Raw genomic sequence first — 20,746 nt, forward strand, 5'->3', positions numbered from 1 at the left:
GCCGGCGGGGGCCAGGCAATTGCCTTTCTCATTGGCCGCGCTCCTCGCTAGCGTGGGGAGGGGGAAGCGCCTGGGAGACTGCGGGTGGTCACGTGACGGTTGCCGCTGTGCTCTCGCTGGTGGCTACCCGGAGGGCTAGAGCGGCCGCGGGCCGGTAAGTCCGGCTTCCGGCGGCGAGGACGGTGCTTCCGGGGCGGGCAGCCGGGCCGAAGGAGGAGGGTCTGACAATTGGCGCCGCCGGGTGGGAGGGCGGGCGGCGCGAGTGGGTGCGGGCCCAGAGGGCCAGGTGAGGCGCGGGCCGTGGGTGGTGGGACTGGGTTGGATGAGGTGGGGATGAATGGCGCCCGGGGTTCCGGACTCAGTCCTGGCGCCGCTGTGCGGCTCGGCTCTTGACAAGCTACTTCTTTCTCTGAACCTCAGTTTCCTCCTCTGTAGAATGGGGATCAGAATCTGGCTATGGCATCCTCTTTATAGGTTGGAGTGAGAAGTCAGCTCGTGCATGTCGGAGCCCCTAGCTCAGCGCCTGGCACACTGCTCACTTGGTTGCTATACTGTTATTGTTTGTATTGTTGATGATGTTTGTACTTGGTGTGGAAGATCTGGGTGTGGGAGCGTGGAATTGGGAGCCAACAGATTTCAGTTCAAGTCCTAGCTACACTTTGTGGTAGTGGACCTGTGCCTTCACCTGTCTGAACCTCGTTTTCCTCGTCTATACAACGAAGGCTAATAGCGCCAATATCATAGAGTCATTGTGAGGATGCTGATGAAATGTGCGTGTAAACTCCTTAGCATAGGACCTGACAGTATAGAGCAGGAGCTCAATAGATTGGGACTATAATTAAAATGATTCTGAGAGTCATTGGTGTAGATGGGACTTGCAAGGAAGTAGAGAGGAGAAAGGAAACCCAGAGACGGCGATAGGAAAAACTTGGAATCTGGAGCTGGGCAAATCGACATCCTGCCACTTACTATTTGATAAATTTTGCCAAATCCCTTAGTATTACGTTTTCCTTTTTCTTTAAAACTGATGCATTTTCCTCCAGTCAGTTCATTTGAGAAAGAAAATTTGTATTGCTTTCTTAATGGAAAACTAGCATTGCTGGCCGTGAGAAGAAGGAAAACTTAACCAGAACTCCAATGGAAGCAGAACGGTCTATTAAATTGTAGACAGAAACGGAAAGAATTGAAAAGGGAATAACTTGTACTATTGTGGTTCTATGTTGTCAGATCCCATGGACCCTGTTAAGTTATACTCTGTTCTCAGCTCACACTTTGCATATGACTGACATCAGCTCAGTGACTGTCCTACCCTTTTCCTGACTCACTTAAGATTTATTTAATGCACATGTACAAAACCTGCTGAAATTGTTCTAAGGGCTTGGCGTTTATAAACTCTTTTAACCCTGCTAAGCACTTTAAGAATAGATATGCTTATCCTTCTTTCTTTCTTTTTTTTTTTTTTTAAGGATGACAGGTTTTTTTTTTTTTAACTTTGGGTTTATTTATTTAATTTATTTATTTATTTATGGCTGTGTTGGGTCTTCGTTTCTGTGCGAGGGCTTTCTCTAGTTGCGGCGAGCGGTGGCCACTCTTCATCGCGGTGCGCGGGCCTCTCACTATCGCGGCCTCTCTTGTTGCGGAGCACAGGCTCCAGACGCGCAGGCTCAGTAATTGTGGCTCACGGGCCTAGTTGCTCCGCGGCATGTGGGATCTTCCCAGACCAGGGCTCGAACCCGTGTCCCCTGCATTGGCAGGCAGATTCTCAACCACTGCGCCACCAGGGAAGCCCTCTTTCTTTTTTTAATTGAAATATAGTTGATGTACAATAACTCCTATCATTCTTATTTTATAGTTGAAGGGAGTGAGATCCAGAAAGGTTAAGCCACTTGCCCCAGAGTCAGGGTTAGGAAGTGGTAAAATCGAGATTTGGAGCCAAGCCTTCTAAGGGCTTAGGATGGAGAGTCTGGTGCATGGTGATTACTTGAATTTTGGGAGCTGTCATTTTTCTATTATTGTTAATGTTATATAATCTTCACTGTTCAGAAAGTCAGTGCTGGAGATGGGCTTTTAATGGTGGAGAGAGGACATTGAGTCTAGCAGGGGATTCTGCAGTTATAGTGGGAGGATACCAGTACTTAGAGCTTCCTAGTAAGTGTTAACTGAAACTTTGCACAGACAGACCACAGTGCCTGGCTCATAGTAATCCCTTGACCAGTGTTAATCATAGCCACTGACTGACTTGGGTTCAAACCCTGGCCCTGTAGTTACTTGCTGTGTGACCTCGGACCTGCCACTCTAATCTGTAACTTGGAGATCATTTTTACTTTTTACCGCGGGTGGTTGTGAGGAGTCACTGACATGTGAACATATTCAGTGCCTGGCACGTAAACATTCAGCAGGAGCTACTCCATGGACATTGGAGTCAGGGAGAACTTGTTTTTGAATCCTAGTAAAGTGCGTGCTAGATGTGGCATTTGGCAAATGACTGCCCCACAATGAGTCGGTTTTTTCATTGATTAAAATGGGGCTAATTATAGTCCTCACTCATGAGGAGGTTGTGAGGCATCAGCGTGATGCCTGGCATTGGTCCTGGTGCATAGTTAGTGCTTGGTATGTGAAATGCTGTTGTTCTGTCTGACTTAACTGAAGCCTCTCCATGCCTTGCTCTTTGAGAGATGTTGGTTGTATTGTCTTTGTCCAGTGGTAAAATCCCGAAGGGAAAAGGGATCTTAGGAGCCAAGTACAGGGTGAAGTGATGTCCGTGGTCATGTTCATCATCCTACTTGGGAGTAGAGGAGAGACCCTCACATCTGGGGACTTTGGGAAGGCTTCACAAAGCAGGTGACAGCCAAGCAGAGTGATGGAGAGCTTGCCAGGAGGACAGGAGGAGCAAACATTCCAGGCACAGGTGACATTCTGTGTGGAAAGTGGGTGGCAGGCAAAGCACTTGGGTGTTAGAGGGAAAGCTGGGGTGGGAGGCTGGGGGAATAAGAAGAACCAGCACTTCTAGTGTAGGTACTTAGTATACACCAGGCACTCTTGAGCTCTTTGTACATAGAAACTCATCTAGCCCCACAGCAGTCCTCTAAGGCAAGTAATGTTTGTACCATCCCGGTTTACAGATGGGGACACTGAAGCCCGACTGGTGAAGTCACTTGCCAAGGTCACACAGCTAGTAAGTGGTAGAGCCAGATTTGAATCCTGCAAGTCTGGTTCCAGAGTCCTTACTCTTGTACCATCTCTGTGATACCATCAAAATGGGGTGGGGGGGCGGGAACGGGCAGATTGTATGTGATGGTAAACAGAAAGGTGCTGGACAGTGGGCCTTCTGCACCCTGTAGAGGAGGTGGAGGAGGGGTGGGTGAAAAGGATCAGAACTGGGGGCTGGCATGGGTAGAGGGGAGCAGCGTGAGGGGAGAGGGCAGGGACTGAGAAGAGGAGGCGGGCCAGGTGGGAAGTTTGGGCCAGGGCAGCATGGGACAGGTGGTCCTGGAGTCAGGTAGTAGCGAAGCATCAGGTGAGGAAATGATTTCTGTTAGTTCTCTTTCAACACCGCTGTTCATGTGGAGGAGGAAGTCTCCGTTGGGGCTAATATGTCTTTAACACCTTTCTGGCACCTGCTGATGTTACTCAAGCGAAAACTGGTTTTCCATTTCTGCTCTGGGACCCCCTCCTGACTGGTGCCCCACCTCTCTGCCCTGGCCGCTCTCACTTGCCTCCTTGCTCCCTCCCCTGTTCCTGCTGCCCCACGGACATGCCAGATGGGCTCCTGGCTCAGGGCACTGGACTTGCTGTACCTTCTCCTGGAACACTCTTCCTCTGTAAAACTGCATGGCTCACTCCTCCACCTCCTTCAGGTCTCTAAATGTCACTTTAGAGAGCTCTTCTCTGACCACCCATTTAGAATTGCAAGCCCTCCCTTCCCGGGCCCTCTGTGTTTTCTCCATAACGCTAAAGGCTTTCTGACACGTGATATTGTCAACTGGTTTGCTTGTTTACTCTCTGTCTCCCTGTTTCCCATGTCCCCACCTAGATGCCAAGCTCTGGAGTTTGTTTGTTTGTTTTTTGCTGCGCCTTGCGGTATGTGGGATCTTAGTTCCCCGACCAGGGATCGAACCTGTGCCCCCTGCAGTGGAAGCGTGGAGTCTTAACCACTGGACCGCCGGGGAAGTCCTCAAGCTCTGGTTTTTGTTAACGTCAGTATTCCTGGCTCCTAGAACAGTGCCTCACACACAGTAGGTTCTCAGGAAGGAGTTTTTGAATGGGTGAATGAATGGGTATTTATGGTTAAGGTCTTGGGCAGGGGGTGTCTTTTTTTCTGTCCCTCTCTTATTCCAGCCAGAAACTTGTGAGGTGTGTGGGAATGGAGATGTGGACATTTGCTGCCCCTGGGCCTTATCCGAGGCAGGAGTGATAGTTGTGGTGACAGCTCTGCCCCAGGCTGACTTCCTGCCAGCTGCTCCAGGCTATTCCTGGGCTGTGAGCCCCCAGCCCAGGAACTCTCCTCTGGCAGGCAGACAGGCAGCGAGAGAGGGACGGACACTTAGCCGGCGGCGACTCATGGGTGCTCTCCCCTTGTTCTCTCTTGCAGGCTCCAGGGAGCAGAGTGAAGGCGAGGGAGACAATGGTCTCTGTAACTATGGGTGAGTCTTCTCTCTGGGGCCCCCTCTCCCCTCTGCCCTTTCTGAGGTGTGACTTTGGTGGGGGGAGCAGGCTGGGGGAGGGAAGGCTGGTCACTGGCAGGAACAGCTGTGCTCCGGGGAACGTGGAGGGAGGGCCAGGGCCTGCTCAGGGCCTGTCCACCTCCGCTCTGTATCTTGGCCTGCTGACAACGTATTTTGGCCATAAAGAACTTGGGTCCTGAAGTCCAGCAGATTTCTCATATGACCTCTCAGAGCCTCGATTTTCTCACCTGTAAAATGGAGATAGTAACATCCTGGGATGTTGTAAGGATTAGGAGGTTATTGCATGTAAAATCTTGGGCATAGTTCTCAGCAAATGTTAGCTGTTATTATTCTCATGAGCTTTATCACCACATTCTCTTCGAACTCTGTACTTGGGGATTGCCAAAGCACAGAGATTATTAGCTGGTAGCTTTAAAATTTTTGGAGATTTGTATGTATAGAAAAGTACATAAAACATATTTGTGTGGTCATAAGAGCAATTAAAAAGCAAACATCTGAGTGCATCCTTTATGATTCTATTTATATAAAGCACAGAAGCAGGCAAAATCCATCTATGCTGCTAGAAAGTGTTGATTGCCCTTGCGAGGCAGAGAGAAGTGACTGCCTAGGGAATGTGAGGTGGGGGATGCTTCTGGAATGTTGGAAATGTTTTATTTCTTGATCTGGGTACTGGTTACATGGGTATGTTGGTTTATGAAAATGTATCGACTTGTGTGTACTTTTATGGGTGAAAATGATAGTTCAATAAAAAGGTTTTAAAAAAAGCACCCCCCCCCCAACCGTCCAGGTCAAGAACTGGAATATTGCCTGCCCCCCTGAGGGCTCCCAACCCAATCACACACCCCCTCCCTCCTCCAGATGGAATAAACCACTATCTTGTCTTTGTGATAATCTCTCCTTACCTTTCTTATAGTTGTACCACTAATGAAAACGTTCCTATAGACTTGGTTTTGAACTTACGTGAATGCAGTCATGCCATGAGTCCTTCTGCACCTGGCTTCTGTTGCTCCGCGCCGTGTCTGAGACTCGTCTCTGGCGCTGTGTGTAGTTGCAGTTCCTTGCTTTGCATTCTGCTCCGTAGTGTTTACTGTGTGAGCAGCCACCATTTGTTGGTCGATGCTATTGTCAGTGGATGTTGCGTTGTTTCTGGGTTGCAGACAAGCTGCTGTGAATCTTCTAGTGCACGTCTCCTGGTGCGTACAGCAAGCCACACCTCTGAGTCCAAGACACACATGGTGGCCCATATTAATATTTCTGAAATGGGGGTGCGTCTTACAGCTGGTGCTTGTGATCGTTTAATTGGCAGCGTATTTTCCTCCTTAGTAGGACGCGAAATGATGGTGAGGGCCAGACGGGAGGACTTCTGCAGTTCCTTGACGTTGCTTCAGGCAGCTAGCTACCCCCAACCTACGTGGTGTTCTTCCTCCCCTTAATAACAGCTTAATTGAGAGGCAGGTCACATTTCATACAATTCACTGAAGCGTACGATTCAATGGTCTTTATAGTCTGTGTTCGCAGACTTATGCAACCGTCGCCGCAATCAATTTCAAAATATTTTCATCACTCCCCCCAAAACCCGAATACCCATTAGCAATCACTCCCCCCTCCCCACTGCTCTCCCACCCCAGTCCCTGGCAACCACTAATCTACTTTCTGTCCCTACAGATCTCTACAGCTTTACCTCTTCTGGACATTTCACATAAATGGAACTATTGTGTGGTAGTTTTTGATACTCAGACAAAGGTGCCTGCTTTTGGCTAAGGGAACCCAGGGCCCCATGCCTGGACAGGTGGACAGTGCCTGTGAAAAGCAGAAAAAGGTCCCCCTTTCCTCTGGGCTGCTGGAGGATGTCCTGAGGGCATGAGCTCCTCACTTGCCTCAGGCCCTGGGAGACTGGCCTGTGGCTGGCTGGGCAGGGGCCTCTTCGGGAGGGGATGCGCCTGAGCCCCCTACGCCCCACCCATGCAGTGTCTCGTCCAGAGTGTGTCTCTTTCCCTGCTCTGAGCCTCAGTTGTCTATCTGCAAAATGGGCATAGTAACACCAAATTTCTTCTTATCTAAAATAGCATGGATTGTTGAATGTACTGTTATGTACCCTGAGAAAGATTTTTTTAAAATGTTGCCAATTAAATTGTGGCACACCATCAATTGTGAGGTAAATCCTATTTTCAGAGATATTAAAATGTGAAAAAAAAGTTCTCCTTGGAACCCGTGATCTTCTCTAACACCTGGCCTGAGAGGTCAGGGTCAGTTTGAAGGTCACACCCAAGAGGCCAAGAAAGAACTTTGGAAGCAGTAAAGCTACATGGATGGGGTCTGCCTGGTCTTGGCTCCATGTGTAGCGGTGGCATCATCGTCACCATTATCCCCTTCATCATCATCATCATCATCATGATGGCTGCAATGGGTTGAGGACATCCTCTGGGCCACATGCCATTTAGAGCCCTTTTTGTGGACTTTCTCTTTAGTCTGCACAATGACCAAGGACGTCAGTGCTGTAATCACTAGAATGTCAGCTCCATGAGGAAAGGGACTCTGTCTTGTGCCCTGCGGTATCCCCAGTGCCCAGAGGAGGACCTGGTGTATGCCACGTGCTCAGTACATACTTGTTGAATGTATTACCCCAGAGGGCACCGAAGCACCAAGCGTTACCTTGCCCAGAGTCCCTCAGCCGGGACATGGCAGAGCCAGGATTTGAACCCATGCTCCAAACAAAGCCTATGCTTTGGCCTCACTCTGAGGCCGGGCTGCTTCTTTGTGTGTGTGTAGAGGGGGGTTGCTTCTGACACCCAGGGGTCAGCTCTGCAACCCTTCTTTCCATCCACCTATGAATCCTGTCACCCTCTGGGCCCGCACCTGCTGATGGGGGACCTGGGTGGAGAACCCAGAGTCCTGGCTCCCCCAAACCAGTCATTGGCCAAGCATGGGGGGGGTGATTGCTGCGGCTCACGCTCCAGAGCAGGGTAGAGCTGCAAGGAGAAGGGCAGTATGGAAGCACAGGGGCTCGGGGAGTCTGCTTCTTGTTAGCAGGGTGGCCTGGGGCGAGTCCCCCGACCTCTCCCTGCCTCAGTTTCCTCACTGGCAAAATGGGGGCGTCAATGCTGCTTAACTCACAGGGCTGTCAGGCCGGCTTAGTTCCGTCATATATGCAGAGCTCTCAGGCCCAGGGCCTGGCATTTGATAAGCATTTAATGTGTGGGAGCTGCTGCTGTCGTGGTTTTGCTGCTGCTCTTCTCTAAGGAGAGTGACTTGAATAATGAGCCCTGTCCACGCCCCCTCCCCCCAGCCACTTCCGAGTGGATCCAATTCTTTAAGGAAGCCGGCATTCCTCCGGGACCTGCTGTCAATTACGCAGTGATGTTTGTGGATAATAGGTAAGGCTGCCCAGGGGACAGGGCTGAACTTGGGGAAAGGAGGGGAGTCAGGGGGCTGGCTGGCCCACCCACCCTGGCCCACTGGTGGCCTCCCTGCTGACCCTCCCCTGCAGGATCCAGAAGAGCATGCTGCTGGATCTCAACAAGGAAATCATGAATGAGCTGGGCGTGACTGTGGTGGGCGACATCATTGCCATCCTCAAGCATGCCAAGGTGGTGCACCGCCAGGTGGGTGCTCCGCTCGACCCCTCTGTCCCTGGATTTAGGGTGGGGTAGAGGGGCAGTGGCAGAGCCGACTGGAGGCTTGGAAGTAAAGGTAGGCAGACTGGATTCCAAGGCTGGTTCCACTGTTTGCTGTGTGACATCGGGCATGTTGCCTAACCTCTCTGAACCTTACTTTCTCCACCTGTAGGATGTACGTAGGCAAACCAGTTTTGCAGGAGGGTTGTGAGTACTAAGTTATATAAAGCCCTAGGACAGTGTAAACAGCAGGCCGCAGTAGGGGCTCGCTACAAGTATTGTTATTACTAGTTCTCATCTTCCTCATGATAGTTATCCTTACCAGGACTCTTCCTCTGTCCCCAGAACAGGAGCTTTCTATGTGGGACCCAGTTGGTGGCTCGGCCAACAACATGGTGGTTCCATTCTTGGCCCTTCTGCTTACAGTGACCTTGGACTAGTGATTTCACCTCCCCGAGTCTCTGCAACAGGCTTTTCACACAGCCCTGCTGCATGGGGTCGCTGTGGCCATCTACCAGAGAGTGTATGTGGCCCCAAGTGCCAGGCCTGGAGTGAAGAGCTTGTTTAGTTATGATAGTTAGCACTTACCAAGCACTCGCCGTGGCCTGCCAGGCCCTGTCTTCATCCTCTACGCATATGAGCTCACTTACTCCTCCCTCCACTTGACTGAGAAGGAAGCTTGCTTCAGAGCTGCGCTCTCCAGCACTGCACTTTACCGAGTGATGGCTGCTGGGGTTATTCTTGTCAATTTTACTAGCTTCCTCCATCCCAGGGACAGACCTTCGTCTGTCCACCATCCAGGACAAGACCCCGCAGCGAGGGCTTTCTCAAGCCAGGGATGTTAGCTGAGTTATCACGGAGGTCACTGAGCAAAATGATTTCTTTAAACTTTTAAATTTGAGACCAATTTTAGATTTATAGAAAAGTTCCGACAGTAGTACAGAAAGTTTCTGTACTTCCTTTACCCAGCTTCCCTTAATGTTAACATCTTCCATAGCCATGGTCCATTTGTCAAAACTAAGAAATGGACATTAGTAGTATGCTATTGTTAACTAAATTATAGACTATTTGGATTTCATTAGTTTTTCCACTAATGTCCTTTTTCTGTTCCAGGATACCACATGGCATTTACTTCTCACGTCTCCTTAGTCTCTTTTGATTTGGGACAGTTTCCTAGTCTTCCCAGGTTTTTGATGACCTTCACAGTTTTGGAGAGTACTGGTCAGGTGTTCTGTAGCATGTCCCTCAGTTTGGGTTTGTCTGATGCTTCATTATGATTAGGAGGGAAATGTTTTGAAACCTCTAACAGTTCAGGCTCTGATGCCCCGAGTTTTGCTCAGATATCTGGGTTCCCTCTTCCGCCAGCTCATGCCCCTGTCCCCATGGTAACCGGGCACCTGTTTTCTTTACAGGACATGTGCAAAGCTGCCACTGAGTCGGTGCCCTGCAGCCCCAGCCCCCTTCCAGGCGAGATTCGCCGAGGCGCCTCTAGCGGTGAGTCCCATGTGTTCAGGCCTCCTTTCCTTCATTCTTACACTCCGACAGTGAAGGGGACACACCTGGAGTTTGCAGCGGTGGAAGCAAAGCCATCCGAGGCTCTCGTCTCTTAGGTAGTGAGTGGCTGTATATACAATGGATTTTCGTTTGTGGTCGTTCCATTCTACACAGCCACTGTGAACACCGAGTCAGTGAATACTGAATCACTTCTCCCAGGGGAATACGGGGTCACCACATTTTCATCATCTGACCAATACACAACCTTATTTATGTGTGTTTCTGTTCCAAGACACCTTATTTAATATATGGTGTTGATTCATAAACATTGAACTCACAGCCCACAGCACTAAAACTCATGCCTGAACGAAGCTTATTGAACGCACGTATTTTTTCCGTAAGGCACATCCCAGCCTTCTTGAACTTGGGACACTAGACAGCACCTTATCACCATGCTTGGGGGACATTTTAAACAGCAAAATCACTAACAAAAAGCACAAAGATGTGAAAATAGCACTAAGGAGACCGTAAATAGACTGTGGCACTAAATAGACTTGTTTACTAAGTGAGAGCTGCAACAGGAAGGCAGAGCGTCGCCTTGTTTGACCTCAGTTGGGAACGTGTGTTGGGTGACTCAAGTTTTTTGCCTCTCTGTGCGTGTCTGTGAACGACCACAGAGCACCACGAGTATTGGTTTTGAGGTTACGAATAAATTTGTGAACAGGTGAATTTACAAAATGGAATCTGAATGGTAAGAATCAACTGTATTTATACTTCTGTTTTTTTCAGCAGTGTGACACTTAAAAAATTTAACATACGTATTAATTAGCTTTCGCTGCTTAACAAGCCACCACAAAACTGGCTTAAACACAGACTTTTTAAAAAAAATTTTTATTGAAATATAGTTGATTTACAATGTTGTGTTAGTTTCAGGTATACAGCAAAGTGATTCAGTTATACACACACACACACACACACACACACTCACACACACTCACACACATATATATCTTAGTTCCCTGACCAGGGCTCGAACCCATGCCCCCTGCAGTGGAATGAAAGCTCGGAGTCCTAACCACTGGACCGCCAGGGAATTCCCTATATATATATTTTTTTTCCAGATTCTTTTCCATTATAGGTTATTATAAAATAGTGAATATAGTTCCCTGTGTTACACAGTAGGTCCTTGTTGGTTATCTACTCCATATATAGTAGTGTGTATATTTGAATCCCAAACTCCTAAATTATCCACCCTCCCCCTTTCCCCTTTGGTAACTATAAGTTTGTTTTCTGTGTCTGTGAGTCTATTTCTGTTTTGTAAATAAGTTCATTTGTATCATTTTTTTAAGTCTGTCTGACTTGCTTCACTTAGTATGATAATCTCTAGGTCCATCCATGTTGCTGCAAACACAGACTTTTATTTCTCACGATTCTGTGACTTGGCTGGTCACTTCCGCTCTGGGCCAGCTCAGCTGATCTCAGTGGTCACTTGGCAGCTCCTAGATCTCTTGATCTAGGATGGCCTCCCTCACACATCTGATGGTTGGCTTGGTGTCATCTGGGCCAAAAGAGATGACTTGGCCCCATGTCTCTCATTATCCAGCAGGCTAGCCCAGGCTCATCTACACCATGGTGATTGTAGGGTTCCCAAAAGCAGCATAAGAAGGCAGGACCCAATGTGCAAAGCACCTCTTAAGTCTCTGCTTGTGTAACATTTGCTTCTGTCCCATTGGCCAAAGCCAGTCACATGGCTAAGCCCAGCATCAGTGTGGTCAGGGCCCACCCAAAGGCATGGACGAAGGGAGGTTGAACAAATTGGGTTCGTTTCTGCAATGGTCTCCCTCAACTGACATACAGAAAAGGGTTCCGATGACAAAGGGGCAGCTGAACGGCTTTCCACAAATGGAGCACGCGTGTAGCCTGCAGCCTCCACATCCAGAAACAGAAAAGATGACTGGCGTCACTCACCCCTCTCAAGGGTTTCCACTGCCCTGATTTCTAACAGCTTAGGTTAGTTTTGCCAGTCTTTCAAACCTATATAAATGTAATCAGGTAGTATGTACTTCTTATGCCATTCTGAGTATCTTAAATAGTTTAAAATAAGTTTAAAAAATTAAAACAAAAATACTGATGGAGAAAATAGGCAGTTAAAAGAGCAGGGGAAACAGGCACAGATGGAAGAGGGTGGAGAAGAGTACCCCAAAACATTCCAGTCACTTGTGTACACTTTGTAATGTTGAACACGTGTGTCCGCACTGGGAGGAACAAAGAACAGTTCTTTGTACTCTGGCATCTGACTGCAGCTCAGCTTCAGTCGCTCACAGACAGAGCTGTTTTCCCTCCACCCAGGTGATGCTTACCTGGCGTGATAGAACATCATATCCCTTATAAGCAAGACCTTGCCCTCTGTGGCCATTGCAAGAGGCAGGCCCTCTCAACTGCTGATGTTTTGTAGCAGAAAATCCCGATCGTGTTGCATTTGGCCTGTCAGAGTGCTGTGAGCGGAGGCTCTGGGCGCAGATGCCACACAGACACTCATCAGAAAGCCACCCCTGGGAATTCCCTGGCGGTCCAATGGTTAGGACTCGGTGATTTCACTGCTGGGGCCCGGGCGAGGCCAAAAAAAAAAGAAAGAAAGCCACCCCTATCGGGCTGAAGAAATGTCTTGGGAAGATCACGGGAGGGTGTATGCCAGATCATCAACAGCAGTGAGCAGGCCTGAGAACCGCCCATCTCTTCCTGGGTGGTGGGGAGGGAGAAGGTCTCGTTGGGAAGGGCCAATCCCAGGACTTCTGGGTGCCAGCAGTGCTCCAGTTCCTGACCTGGGTGGTGGGTATATGGGAATTGACGTTAAACGATCTGTGTAGGTTTGATGTATTTTTCTGTATGCTGTAGTTATAATTTAAAAAATAACCAAGCAATATGGAATTATAATCAGGTGTTGAGGGTCATTATGGGGGACTTCAGGAGGCTTTGAGAGACAGCACATGGCAGAAAGAGAGAAGGCTTTTTTGGGGGTAGGTAGGACAAAATACCAAAGTCTGAAAGCCATTGTGGGGCCTGCTGAGCAAGTGGTAGTAGCGTGAAGGTTCCCCCTCTCCCCTCCCTGCAGGCCTTCCCCAAGAGCTCAGCAAACCCGCACCCTGAAGCTAGCAGCAGCTGCACCTGGCGACACAATCCGTCTCCTCCCCCCGCTGGAGTTGGCCCTCCAGTCTGCTCGCTGTAGCCCACCTTGCACCCTGGGACATCCCTTCTCCTGCCCCACAGAATACAGGGGTGCCAGAGACTGCTTCCCACCCCTGAGGGAGGTCACCTCTTTTCTTGCCCCAGCCCAACTGGAGCCAGACCCACATTGCCCAGGGCCCTGGCTGAGTGACCCCACTCCCCGAGTCCCAGTTTCCTCATCTATAAAATTGGTTTACAGTGGAGCCTGTCTAGTACGGGTGTTGGGAGGTTCGGTGACCATGTTCATCTTTTCAGTAGATGTTTATTGAAGACCTGTGAAGTGCCAGAAACTGTGGTTGGCACTGGGGACACAGCGATAAACAGACAGTGTCTCCTCGTGGGCCTTGCAGTCTTGTGGGAGAGTCTACCAGTAAACAAATAAATGTAATTTTAATGTCAAGCAGTAGTAAGGGCAGGGAAGTATTCTCTGAGGAGATGCCGTCTGAGAGGAGACCTGAATGCAAAGACAGAGCAAGCCCATTGCTACTGGGGGAGCTGCACGCCAGACCTATGAACAGCAAGTGCCCTGAGTGGGCGTGTACTTGCTGAGCGAGGAAGATCCTGGAGGCCAGCGTGGTGGAGGGAGAGGGGAGGGAAGAGCTCAGTGCAGGGCTGGGTAACTGATAGGTGAAGTGTGCTAGGAACCCATCTGGTCTGGGGCCTCAGGAAAGGCCCCCAGGGCGGGGAGGGGCGGGCTGGTTCCTGGGAAGACAGGCCCACCCCAAGCATGCTCGTCTTGACAGTGCAGCCACAGGGTGCCTCTGGCTGCCCTTTCCCCGTGGGGTCCCAAGGTTGCCTTCCCCATCCTGACCCCCTTCCCAGGGCCCCGTCCCACTGGACTCTCCTCTTTCCTCCTGGCAGCCGCCTCCCGGATGATCACCAACAGCCTGAACCGAGACTCCCCACCCGGCACTCCCCCCAGGCGGCCGGACACCAGCACTTCCAAGATCTCTGTCACCGTGTCCAACAAGATGGCAGCAAAGAGTGCCAAGGCCGCTGGTGAGGGGACTCGGGCAGGTGGTGGGAGGAGCTGGAGGTGAATGTGGGTTGGCAGACGGTATTTTGGGGGACATGTTCCCAACGTTGCAGGGTGCTTTGGAGGCCACAAGGTGTCCAGAGTGTTCAGACTTGGTCAGACCACTGCACCTCTGTGGGCTTCACTGTAGAAGGGGGCTGGTGACACCCTCCCCAGAGGATGGTTGGAAGCACTTGAGATGGTGTCTTTAAGCGTCGTGGGTGCACCGCAGTTCTCACGCGGTGGCTGTTTCAGTCTTTTTGTACTTTTTATTTTATTGTGGTAAGAACACTTAACGTGAGCTCTACCCTCTTCACGAAATTTTAAGTGTACAGTACAGTGTTGTTGACTATGGGTGGTTCAGTCTTTTTTAACAGATGGTCACTGAGCCCCGCAGTGGTGCCCGGCCCTGTGCTTGATGCCTGGGGTCAAAGGTAAAGAAGCTACCTTTCCTCTTAGCGGCCAGAGGGATCCTTTAAAACCTTCAATCTGATCCTTTCACACCCTTGTCTAGAACTCTCCAGGGCTTCCCATTGTTCCACTAATAAAGTCGTCTTCCCCCATGGCCTTACTGGGCCCTGCGACACGTGGATTCACATCTCGCTTGCTGCCTCGGTTCCCCTCCAGGCTCCTTCCCGTCGTGGGGCCTTTGCCCTGATGTTCCCTTCTCCTGGACCTTCTTCCTCCACAGACTTTTCCATGCTTGGCCGCTGTTCCTCTTCCAGGTCTCAGCTGGTAAGCTGGGAATGGGACTCTGGCCTTTGGGCTTCCAGGCCCTCCTTCTGTCCATCACGCTCTCCTGCCTTTGTTGGACCCGTCCCCACAGCAGTGATCTTGGCCCAAGAGGAAGCTGAGGCCCAGGGTGGGGGCTTGGCTGTCCTGGCCCCCAGCCTCGTCAGCCCCGTCCGCCTCCATCGCACGTGCTCCCTTTTGGCCACGTGTCTGCGAGTGCCTCGTCCTCCTTCTCATCTTTCAATTTGTGTGCCATGAGCAAGAAAGTTAAAGTTCACTTCTAAAGTATTGAAAAGATGGGGAGCCTGGGAGGGACTGGCTCTCTTCCCCTCAACACATTTGAGGAGAGTCTTTCTTTTAAATTGAGGTGTAATTTACTTATGCACGATGCACAAATTGTAAGTATATACCTTGATTAATTTTTAAAAAGTGATTACACCTGTGAAAGCACCACCTAGATGGCTTTTCCACCACCCAGCAGTTTCCCCATCTGAGGGGATTCTGGCTGGGCTGGGAGGTGAGCCTGCTGGGGGACAGAGGGACAGAGCCACAGAGAGCCTGGGAGGCCCGCCACAGCCTTCTGCAACCCCCCTGTGCCCAGACCCCTGAGTTTCCCGGTGGTTCAGCCAGTGGCCTTGGGGGTGGCTGGGAGGATAAGGGATTCCAGTCACGCGAACACATGGCGATAAAGGGCACGTGTGTGCCCCTACCCCAGGAGAACATTCCATCCCAGAAGATGCTCACCACCCCCTCCTCCCCCAGCAGCCCTGGCCCGCCGGGAGGAGGAGAGTTTGACTGGTGCCACCAAGCGGCGCCGGGTCACGGCCGAGATGGAGGGGAAGTACATTATCAACATGCCCAAAGGTACCACCCCCCGGACCCGGAAGATCCTGGAGCAGCAGCAGGCAGCGAAAGGTACTGGCCCCAGTGGGGAGTGGGGGGCACAGGCCGTGTTTCCCTTTTGCTGCGTCTTGCAGTGTTGGTCACGTCCTACAGGCATTGGCCCAGAAGCAGGCTCTGATGGGGTCCAGGGGGCCTTGGACCAAGGGGATAGTGATGGTGACCATAGTAGAGGGGGACGCATCACTGCCTCTGTCCTCTTGTCCTGCAGTTAGCGTAGCAGGGCTCCTCGGTGCCTCAGCTGGCTCCTCTTCCCTGAGGGACCATGGCACGGATTCAGTGCTAGCCTGCCTGTCAAGTTAGTGACCGTGCCTGGCTGAGGGCAGGTGCCCAAAACAGTAGGAACCGTCGTGATGAGCCAGAGGTGTCTGGTTGAGATTCAGTCCATAGCTGGGGTTTGTATCTGGTGATACAGAGATGGTCTTCCTTACAGTGTTCCATTTAGAATATTGTAAACGTTCTCATGGAAAAACATCCAGCGGATGCAGAAGCATGTACAGTAAAAACAAACTCTCCCCTCACTCCCATATCCCACACGTATTGTTAACCTTTCCAGACCAACATCTATGAACGTAAATGCATCTGTTTGTACATTTACACATATCTAGGCATTTTTTTCTTTTTAAGCACAAATAGCATTATCCTATATGTATTGTTCTATAACTTTTTTATTGAAGATCTTTTCATCTTCTTCATTCTTTTTAATGGTCGTTTAATATTTTCATAGTACTTCTATATTGTAATCTAGTAAGCATTCGCCTGTTAATGGCTCTTTAGGCTGTTATTTAGGGAGAGCATTACCATTCATCAGATTCTCTGAGAGGCCCATGGCCCAAAAAAGAGGGAAAGGAAGCAGAAGGGATTAAGAACTCTTCCCGCACATACACTTCATGAATTGGTACTAAGGTGTGAGGACCGGACGTGTCCATTTTAGTTGATCCTTCCCACATTTGACACTAGCCAGAAGTGTGTGGGTTGAGGTCAGCGTTAGCCGACAACAAAGACGTAGAACCTAACTGGGCCCAGTCGGTGCCTGCTTGGACCAGAGCTGCCTGGGGTCTGGGCTGGCTGTGTTGACCCCTGCCTGTCTGCACGGCGCTCAGCCAGGCCTGGGCCCACGGCGGCCGCCCCGCAGGCGCTGGCTCACAGCCTCACTTCCCTCCCAGGTCTCCACAGGACGTCTGTGTTTGATCGCCTTGGCGACGAGACCAAGGCAGACACCACGACGGGGAATAAGGTGAGTTGGAAATGGGGGCGCCACTGGGGACTCTCAAATTCTTGTCTTCCCTGGGTGTTGTTCCTGGCATTTCCCACATACATCTCACCCTGTCTCACCCACCTCTCCAGGCCCAGTGCCCTTCTCTGCACTGGTGGCTTCCCTGTCCGTCTTCTATCCCGACCTCTCTCCCGATTTCCAGCCCCGGGGGTCTGGCAACTCATGGACGCCGCCCTCGGACCCCTCCCACCACCACGTCCCCAAATTGTCCTCAGCATCTTCCCGCAAAGCAAATCCTCCCCTGGGCCCTGTCTCGGGTGCCCCACCGTCCCCACTCCAGGCCGTCTTGAGTCTGATGGGGCCATCTGTCCCCACCTGTCAGCCACCTGTCCCTGCCTGCGTAGGGCAGTGGCCTCCTAGCTGGTCTCTGCACAGCTCCTGTGAACCCCTCCAGCCCTTCTCCCACAGCGGCAGCACGTGCTGCCCCCAGGACAGGCCCTCCCCGCTCGCCCTTGGGAAACCCTTCAGAGGCTTTTCACCACACGCTCAGGCGCAGCCCGCGCTTCTTCCTCCGCCTGCAGCCCCGCAGGCCTGACCACGGCATGTGCTTGGGAGACGCAGCCGGAGCCCATCGCCTGGCACAAATCCGTCTCTGCCACCGCCTGGCTGCGTGGCCTTGACCGTGTCACCTAAGCCCTTTGCACCTCAGTTTCCTCCTCCGTATAGTACCTCACAGTGTGGTCGTGAGGACTAAGTGAGGTATAGCTGTGTGGCGCGGGGGCTGTCTGGTGCAGTGGTGAGCATCTTTATTTTATTTATTTATTTTTAAATTTTTATTTTATTATTTTTGGCTGCGTTGGGTCTTCGTTGTTGCGCGTGGGCTTTCTCTAGTTGCGGCGAGCAGGGGCTACTCTTTGTGGCAGTGCGCGGGCTTCTCACTGCGGTGGCTTCTCGTTGCCGAGCGTGGGCTCTAGGCGCGCGGGCTTCAGTAGTTGTGGCACAGGGGCTCAGTAGTTGTGACTCGCGGGCTCTAGAGCGCAGGCTCAGTAGCTGTGGCGCACAGGCTTAGTTTGTCCGCGGCATGTGGGATGTTCCCGGACCAGGGCTCGAACCCGTGTCCCCTGTGTTGGCCCGCGGATTCCTAACCACTGCGCCACCAGGGAAGCCATGGTGAGCGTCTTTAAATGGCACGTTTGAGTAACTCTGGTGGAGCTCTCCAGCTGCCTTTTCTTCCTTGCTCACCAGGGCTCACCCACTCTGGCTTTTTCTCACTTCCTAAATCTTATCATGAGTGTGATAATAACACTCAGGATCATGTGGCTTGAAGATGCAGCCACGGAAAGAGCTTCGCACGTAGTGAGTGTGCTGTAAATATGATTCTTATTCCTGTCTTGGGGACTTAGACGGCACTCTTTACTCTCTTAGACGTTGATGCCTTAGAGAAGGCTGTCCTGAACTCCGAGAGGAGATGAGGCCTCCCTGTCCCCTGCTCTCCAGCGCTCCCCTCTCCTCCCAAGAGCACTAATTAAGGCTCATGGGATCTTAATTCCCAGGGATTGAACCTGGGCCCTCGGCAGTGAGAGCGCGGAGTCCTAACCACTGAACCTCCAGGGAATTCCCTGTCGTAATTAGAGAATTACTTGTGCTACAGCCGATGCTGGGTCTGTCTTCCCCACTGGAGTGTGAGCCCCCTGAGAGCAGGACCAGGCCTGTCCTGGTCACCACTGGGTCCCCAGCACTGCCCAACACAGGGCCAGGTATCGACCTGGGACTCAGAGAATGTCTGTGGAGCGAATAACCAAATTTGCCTTTTCTTCACTTTCACCTGTAGACCTTTGCAAATGGTCTTCCCTTTCGCCTCCCCTCCCTCTCCCTCTTTATCCGACTCACTTCCACTCGGCTTTCAGATCTCATCTCTGATGTCCCTCTCCAGGGAGCCTTCCCCGAACTTCGGGCAGGGAGGGGGCCTCTCCTGGGCTCCTCCAGCCCCCTGGGCTTGCCCTCTCATGACTCTGATCACTGTCTAGTGTGTCACTGATGGGTGTTTGTCCTGACCGTGAGCCCCATGAGGCAGCTCTCTGTGAATGCATGTTGAGTGACTGAGTGACTCACTTGTCCTGTCTGTCCTCTGACCTCCACAGCCCACAGGAGTCTTCAGCCGCCTGGGGGCCACCCCAGAGATGGATGAGGATCTGGCTTGGGACAGTGACCACGACAGCAGCAGCTCTGTCCTGCAGTATGCCGGCGTCCTGAAGAAGCTAGGCCGGGCCCCAGCCAAAGCCAGTCCCCAGCCCGCACCAACTGTCAAAGCCAAGGCCACCAGCTCGGCGGCAACGGCTACCGCCCCAACGCTGCGGCGCCTGGCTTTTTCCTCACGACCTGGGCTCGAGAGGAAGCCAGAGTCCCTATCCAAAGTCAGCATCATCCAGAGACTGGGCAAGGCTGCCCTTGTGCCGGAGGCCCAGGACAGCCAGGTCACGAGCACCAAGAGTAAGTCCTCGGCTGAGGTCAAGGTCACCATTAAGAGGACTCTGGTGGGGCCCCGGGGGAGCAGCTCGAGCGAGGGCCTTGGTGCCCAGATGGACCACGCGGGCACTGTGAGCGTGTTCAAAAGACTGGGCCGCAGGACCTTCTAGCCCAAGGGCGGGGCGCAGGCCCCTCTCCAGACTCCAGGCTCCATCAGAGTCTTCAGCGAGGGCGCGCTCACCCCTCCCTGCCGGCTGCTGGATGACACTGCTTGTCTCCCTCGGGCGTTCTGCCAGCCTGAGCTCTCTGGGGATTCACCCGGTCTTTCTGAGTCTGAGATGGTCATTGTGGCCCGGCCTTGCCGCTCTGGGACTTTCCCTTCTCTCCCGTCCTCTGTTCTCTCCTCTCTGACCGTGGCCTTGGCAGGACCCACTTTTCTACCTCTCCAAGTGCCAAGTGCCCTTTTTCTGTCCTCCATCCCCCATCCTCCCTCTCAGCAACATCTGCTGCCTCAAACCCCGGCTCCGGGCCTCCCTGTCCCCCAGGGTGGGTGTCGTCTGAAGGGGCTCCCGTATCATACCCCCACCCCCCCTGACTGCCTCGCTTCCCTCCCTCCTCTGCCCCCTCCCCCCCGATGCTTTGACTTCTCTCTCTCCGTCTCTTCACTCTGTTCATTTCTTTTCTGTTTTCTGTCCCTGTGGCAAGGCCCGACTGTCCGCTGCGTCCTGCCTGACCCTCCTGCACCTCCGGCCTCCCAGCGGCCCCCTCGTCGGCGGCGGTGGCGTCGAGCCTGTAGAGACTGTTAGCCGCTGTCACTCCTAGGCTGGAGGGACCTCCCCAGACCCCAGGCTGCAGCTGGGGCACCTGCCTGGGCATCTTTTTCCCTGAAAGTCGGTGGCGGGTGGCGGGTAAGGGGCACTAAGAAGGGAAGCCAGCACCGAGAGAAGAAAACAGCTATTTTAATATATTTTTGTGACTTTCAGACTGTTTCCCTCCCCTCCTTCAGGGTGAGTCGCAGGACTGTTTTTCACATGAAGCACAGTGTGGGCGGGGCACCCATGAAGTGTTGGGCCTCGTCTCTGAGGGTCAAGCTCCCCACATACATAGGTAGGCCATGTTTTTGCTGCAGGCCCTGAGGTGAAGGGAGTCACGGTCATGGTCATCATCTAGTTGGGCCTCCTCCTCCCCTCGGCAACCCGCAGGGCTTCTGTCCCTCTGCCCTCCCCTTCCACAGATTTCCCCTGTTTCTGCCGCTCTGCCTGTGGCTGGCTTTCCAGACTGCAGGCTTCATTTGTGTGGGTGCCTTGACCGTTCCCCTCCTCACCACTGCATAGCACCTACTCTGTGCCAGGCCTGTTCTAGGAGCTGGGGATCCATCCATGAGCAAGGCAGACAAGTC

At 52.0% G+C, this 20,746-nt stretch overlaps 1 protein-coding gene across 12 annotated transcripts; it reads left to right on the forward strand.

The window, feature by feature from the left end:
- The first annotated feature begins 193 nt into the window (after positions 1 to 193).
- Positions 194 to 20,329, forward strand: C19H19orf47 (chromosome 19 C19orf47 homolog). 12 transcript variants are annotated; one of them, XM_059905507.1, is made up of 13 exons: positions 2,891 to 2,908; positions 3,123 to 3,175; positions 4,034 to 4,235; positions 4,592 to 4,643; positions 7,972 to 8,059; positions 8,173 to 8,287; positions 9,712 to 9,793; positions 13,880 to 14,017; positions 14,661 to 14,768; positions 15,528 to 15,680; positions 16,832 to 16,902; positions 19,023 to 19,371; positions 20,053 to 20,329. In XM_059905507.1, exons 4-13 carry the CDS (start codon positions 4,625 to 4,627, stop codon positions 20,151 to 20,153), a joined length of 1,224 nt encoding a protein of 407 aa, XP_059761490.1. In that variant the 5' UTR covers positions 2,891 to 2,908; positions 3,123 to 3,175; positions 4,034 to 4,235; positions 4,592 to 4,624; the 3' UTR covers positions 20,154 to 20,329. The 12 variants fall into 12 exon arrangements, with proteins under 12 accessions (XP_059761495.1, XP_059761487.1, XP_059761485.1 ...); XM_059905502.1 differs by lacking the exons at positions 2,891 to 2,908; positions 20,053 to 20,329 and adding an exon at positions 198 to 286 and having other exon boundaries at positions 19,023 to 20,043; XM_059905501.1 differs by lacking the exon at positions 20,053 to 20,329 and having other exon boundaries at positions 2,890 to 2,908; positions 19,023 to 20,043.
- Positions 20,330 to 20,746: the final 417 nt, after the last annotated feature.

Source organism: Balaenoptera ricei, chromosome 19 (genome assembly GCF_028023285.1).
Source record: "Balaenoptera ricei isolate mBalRic1 chromosome 19, mBalRic1.hap2, whole genome shotgun sequence".
NCBI lineage: Eukaryota > Metazoa > Chordata > Mammalia > Artiodactyla > Balaenopteridae > Balaenoptera > Balaenoptera ricei.

What these genes read in the sequence shown, in the direction of transcription:
- C19H19orf47 (XM_059905512.1), top strand. An exon ending in GTGATGTTTGTGGATAATAG is followed by an intron (nt 8,060 to 8,172) that starts GTAAGGCTGCCC and finishes CCTCCCCTGCAG; the next exon opens with GATCCAGAAGAGCATGCTGC. An exon ending in GCAGCAGCAGGCAGCGAAAG is followed by an intron (nt 15,681 to 16,831) that starts GTACTGGCCCCA and finishes CTTCCCTCCCAG; the next exon opens with GTCTCCACAGGACGTCTGTG.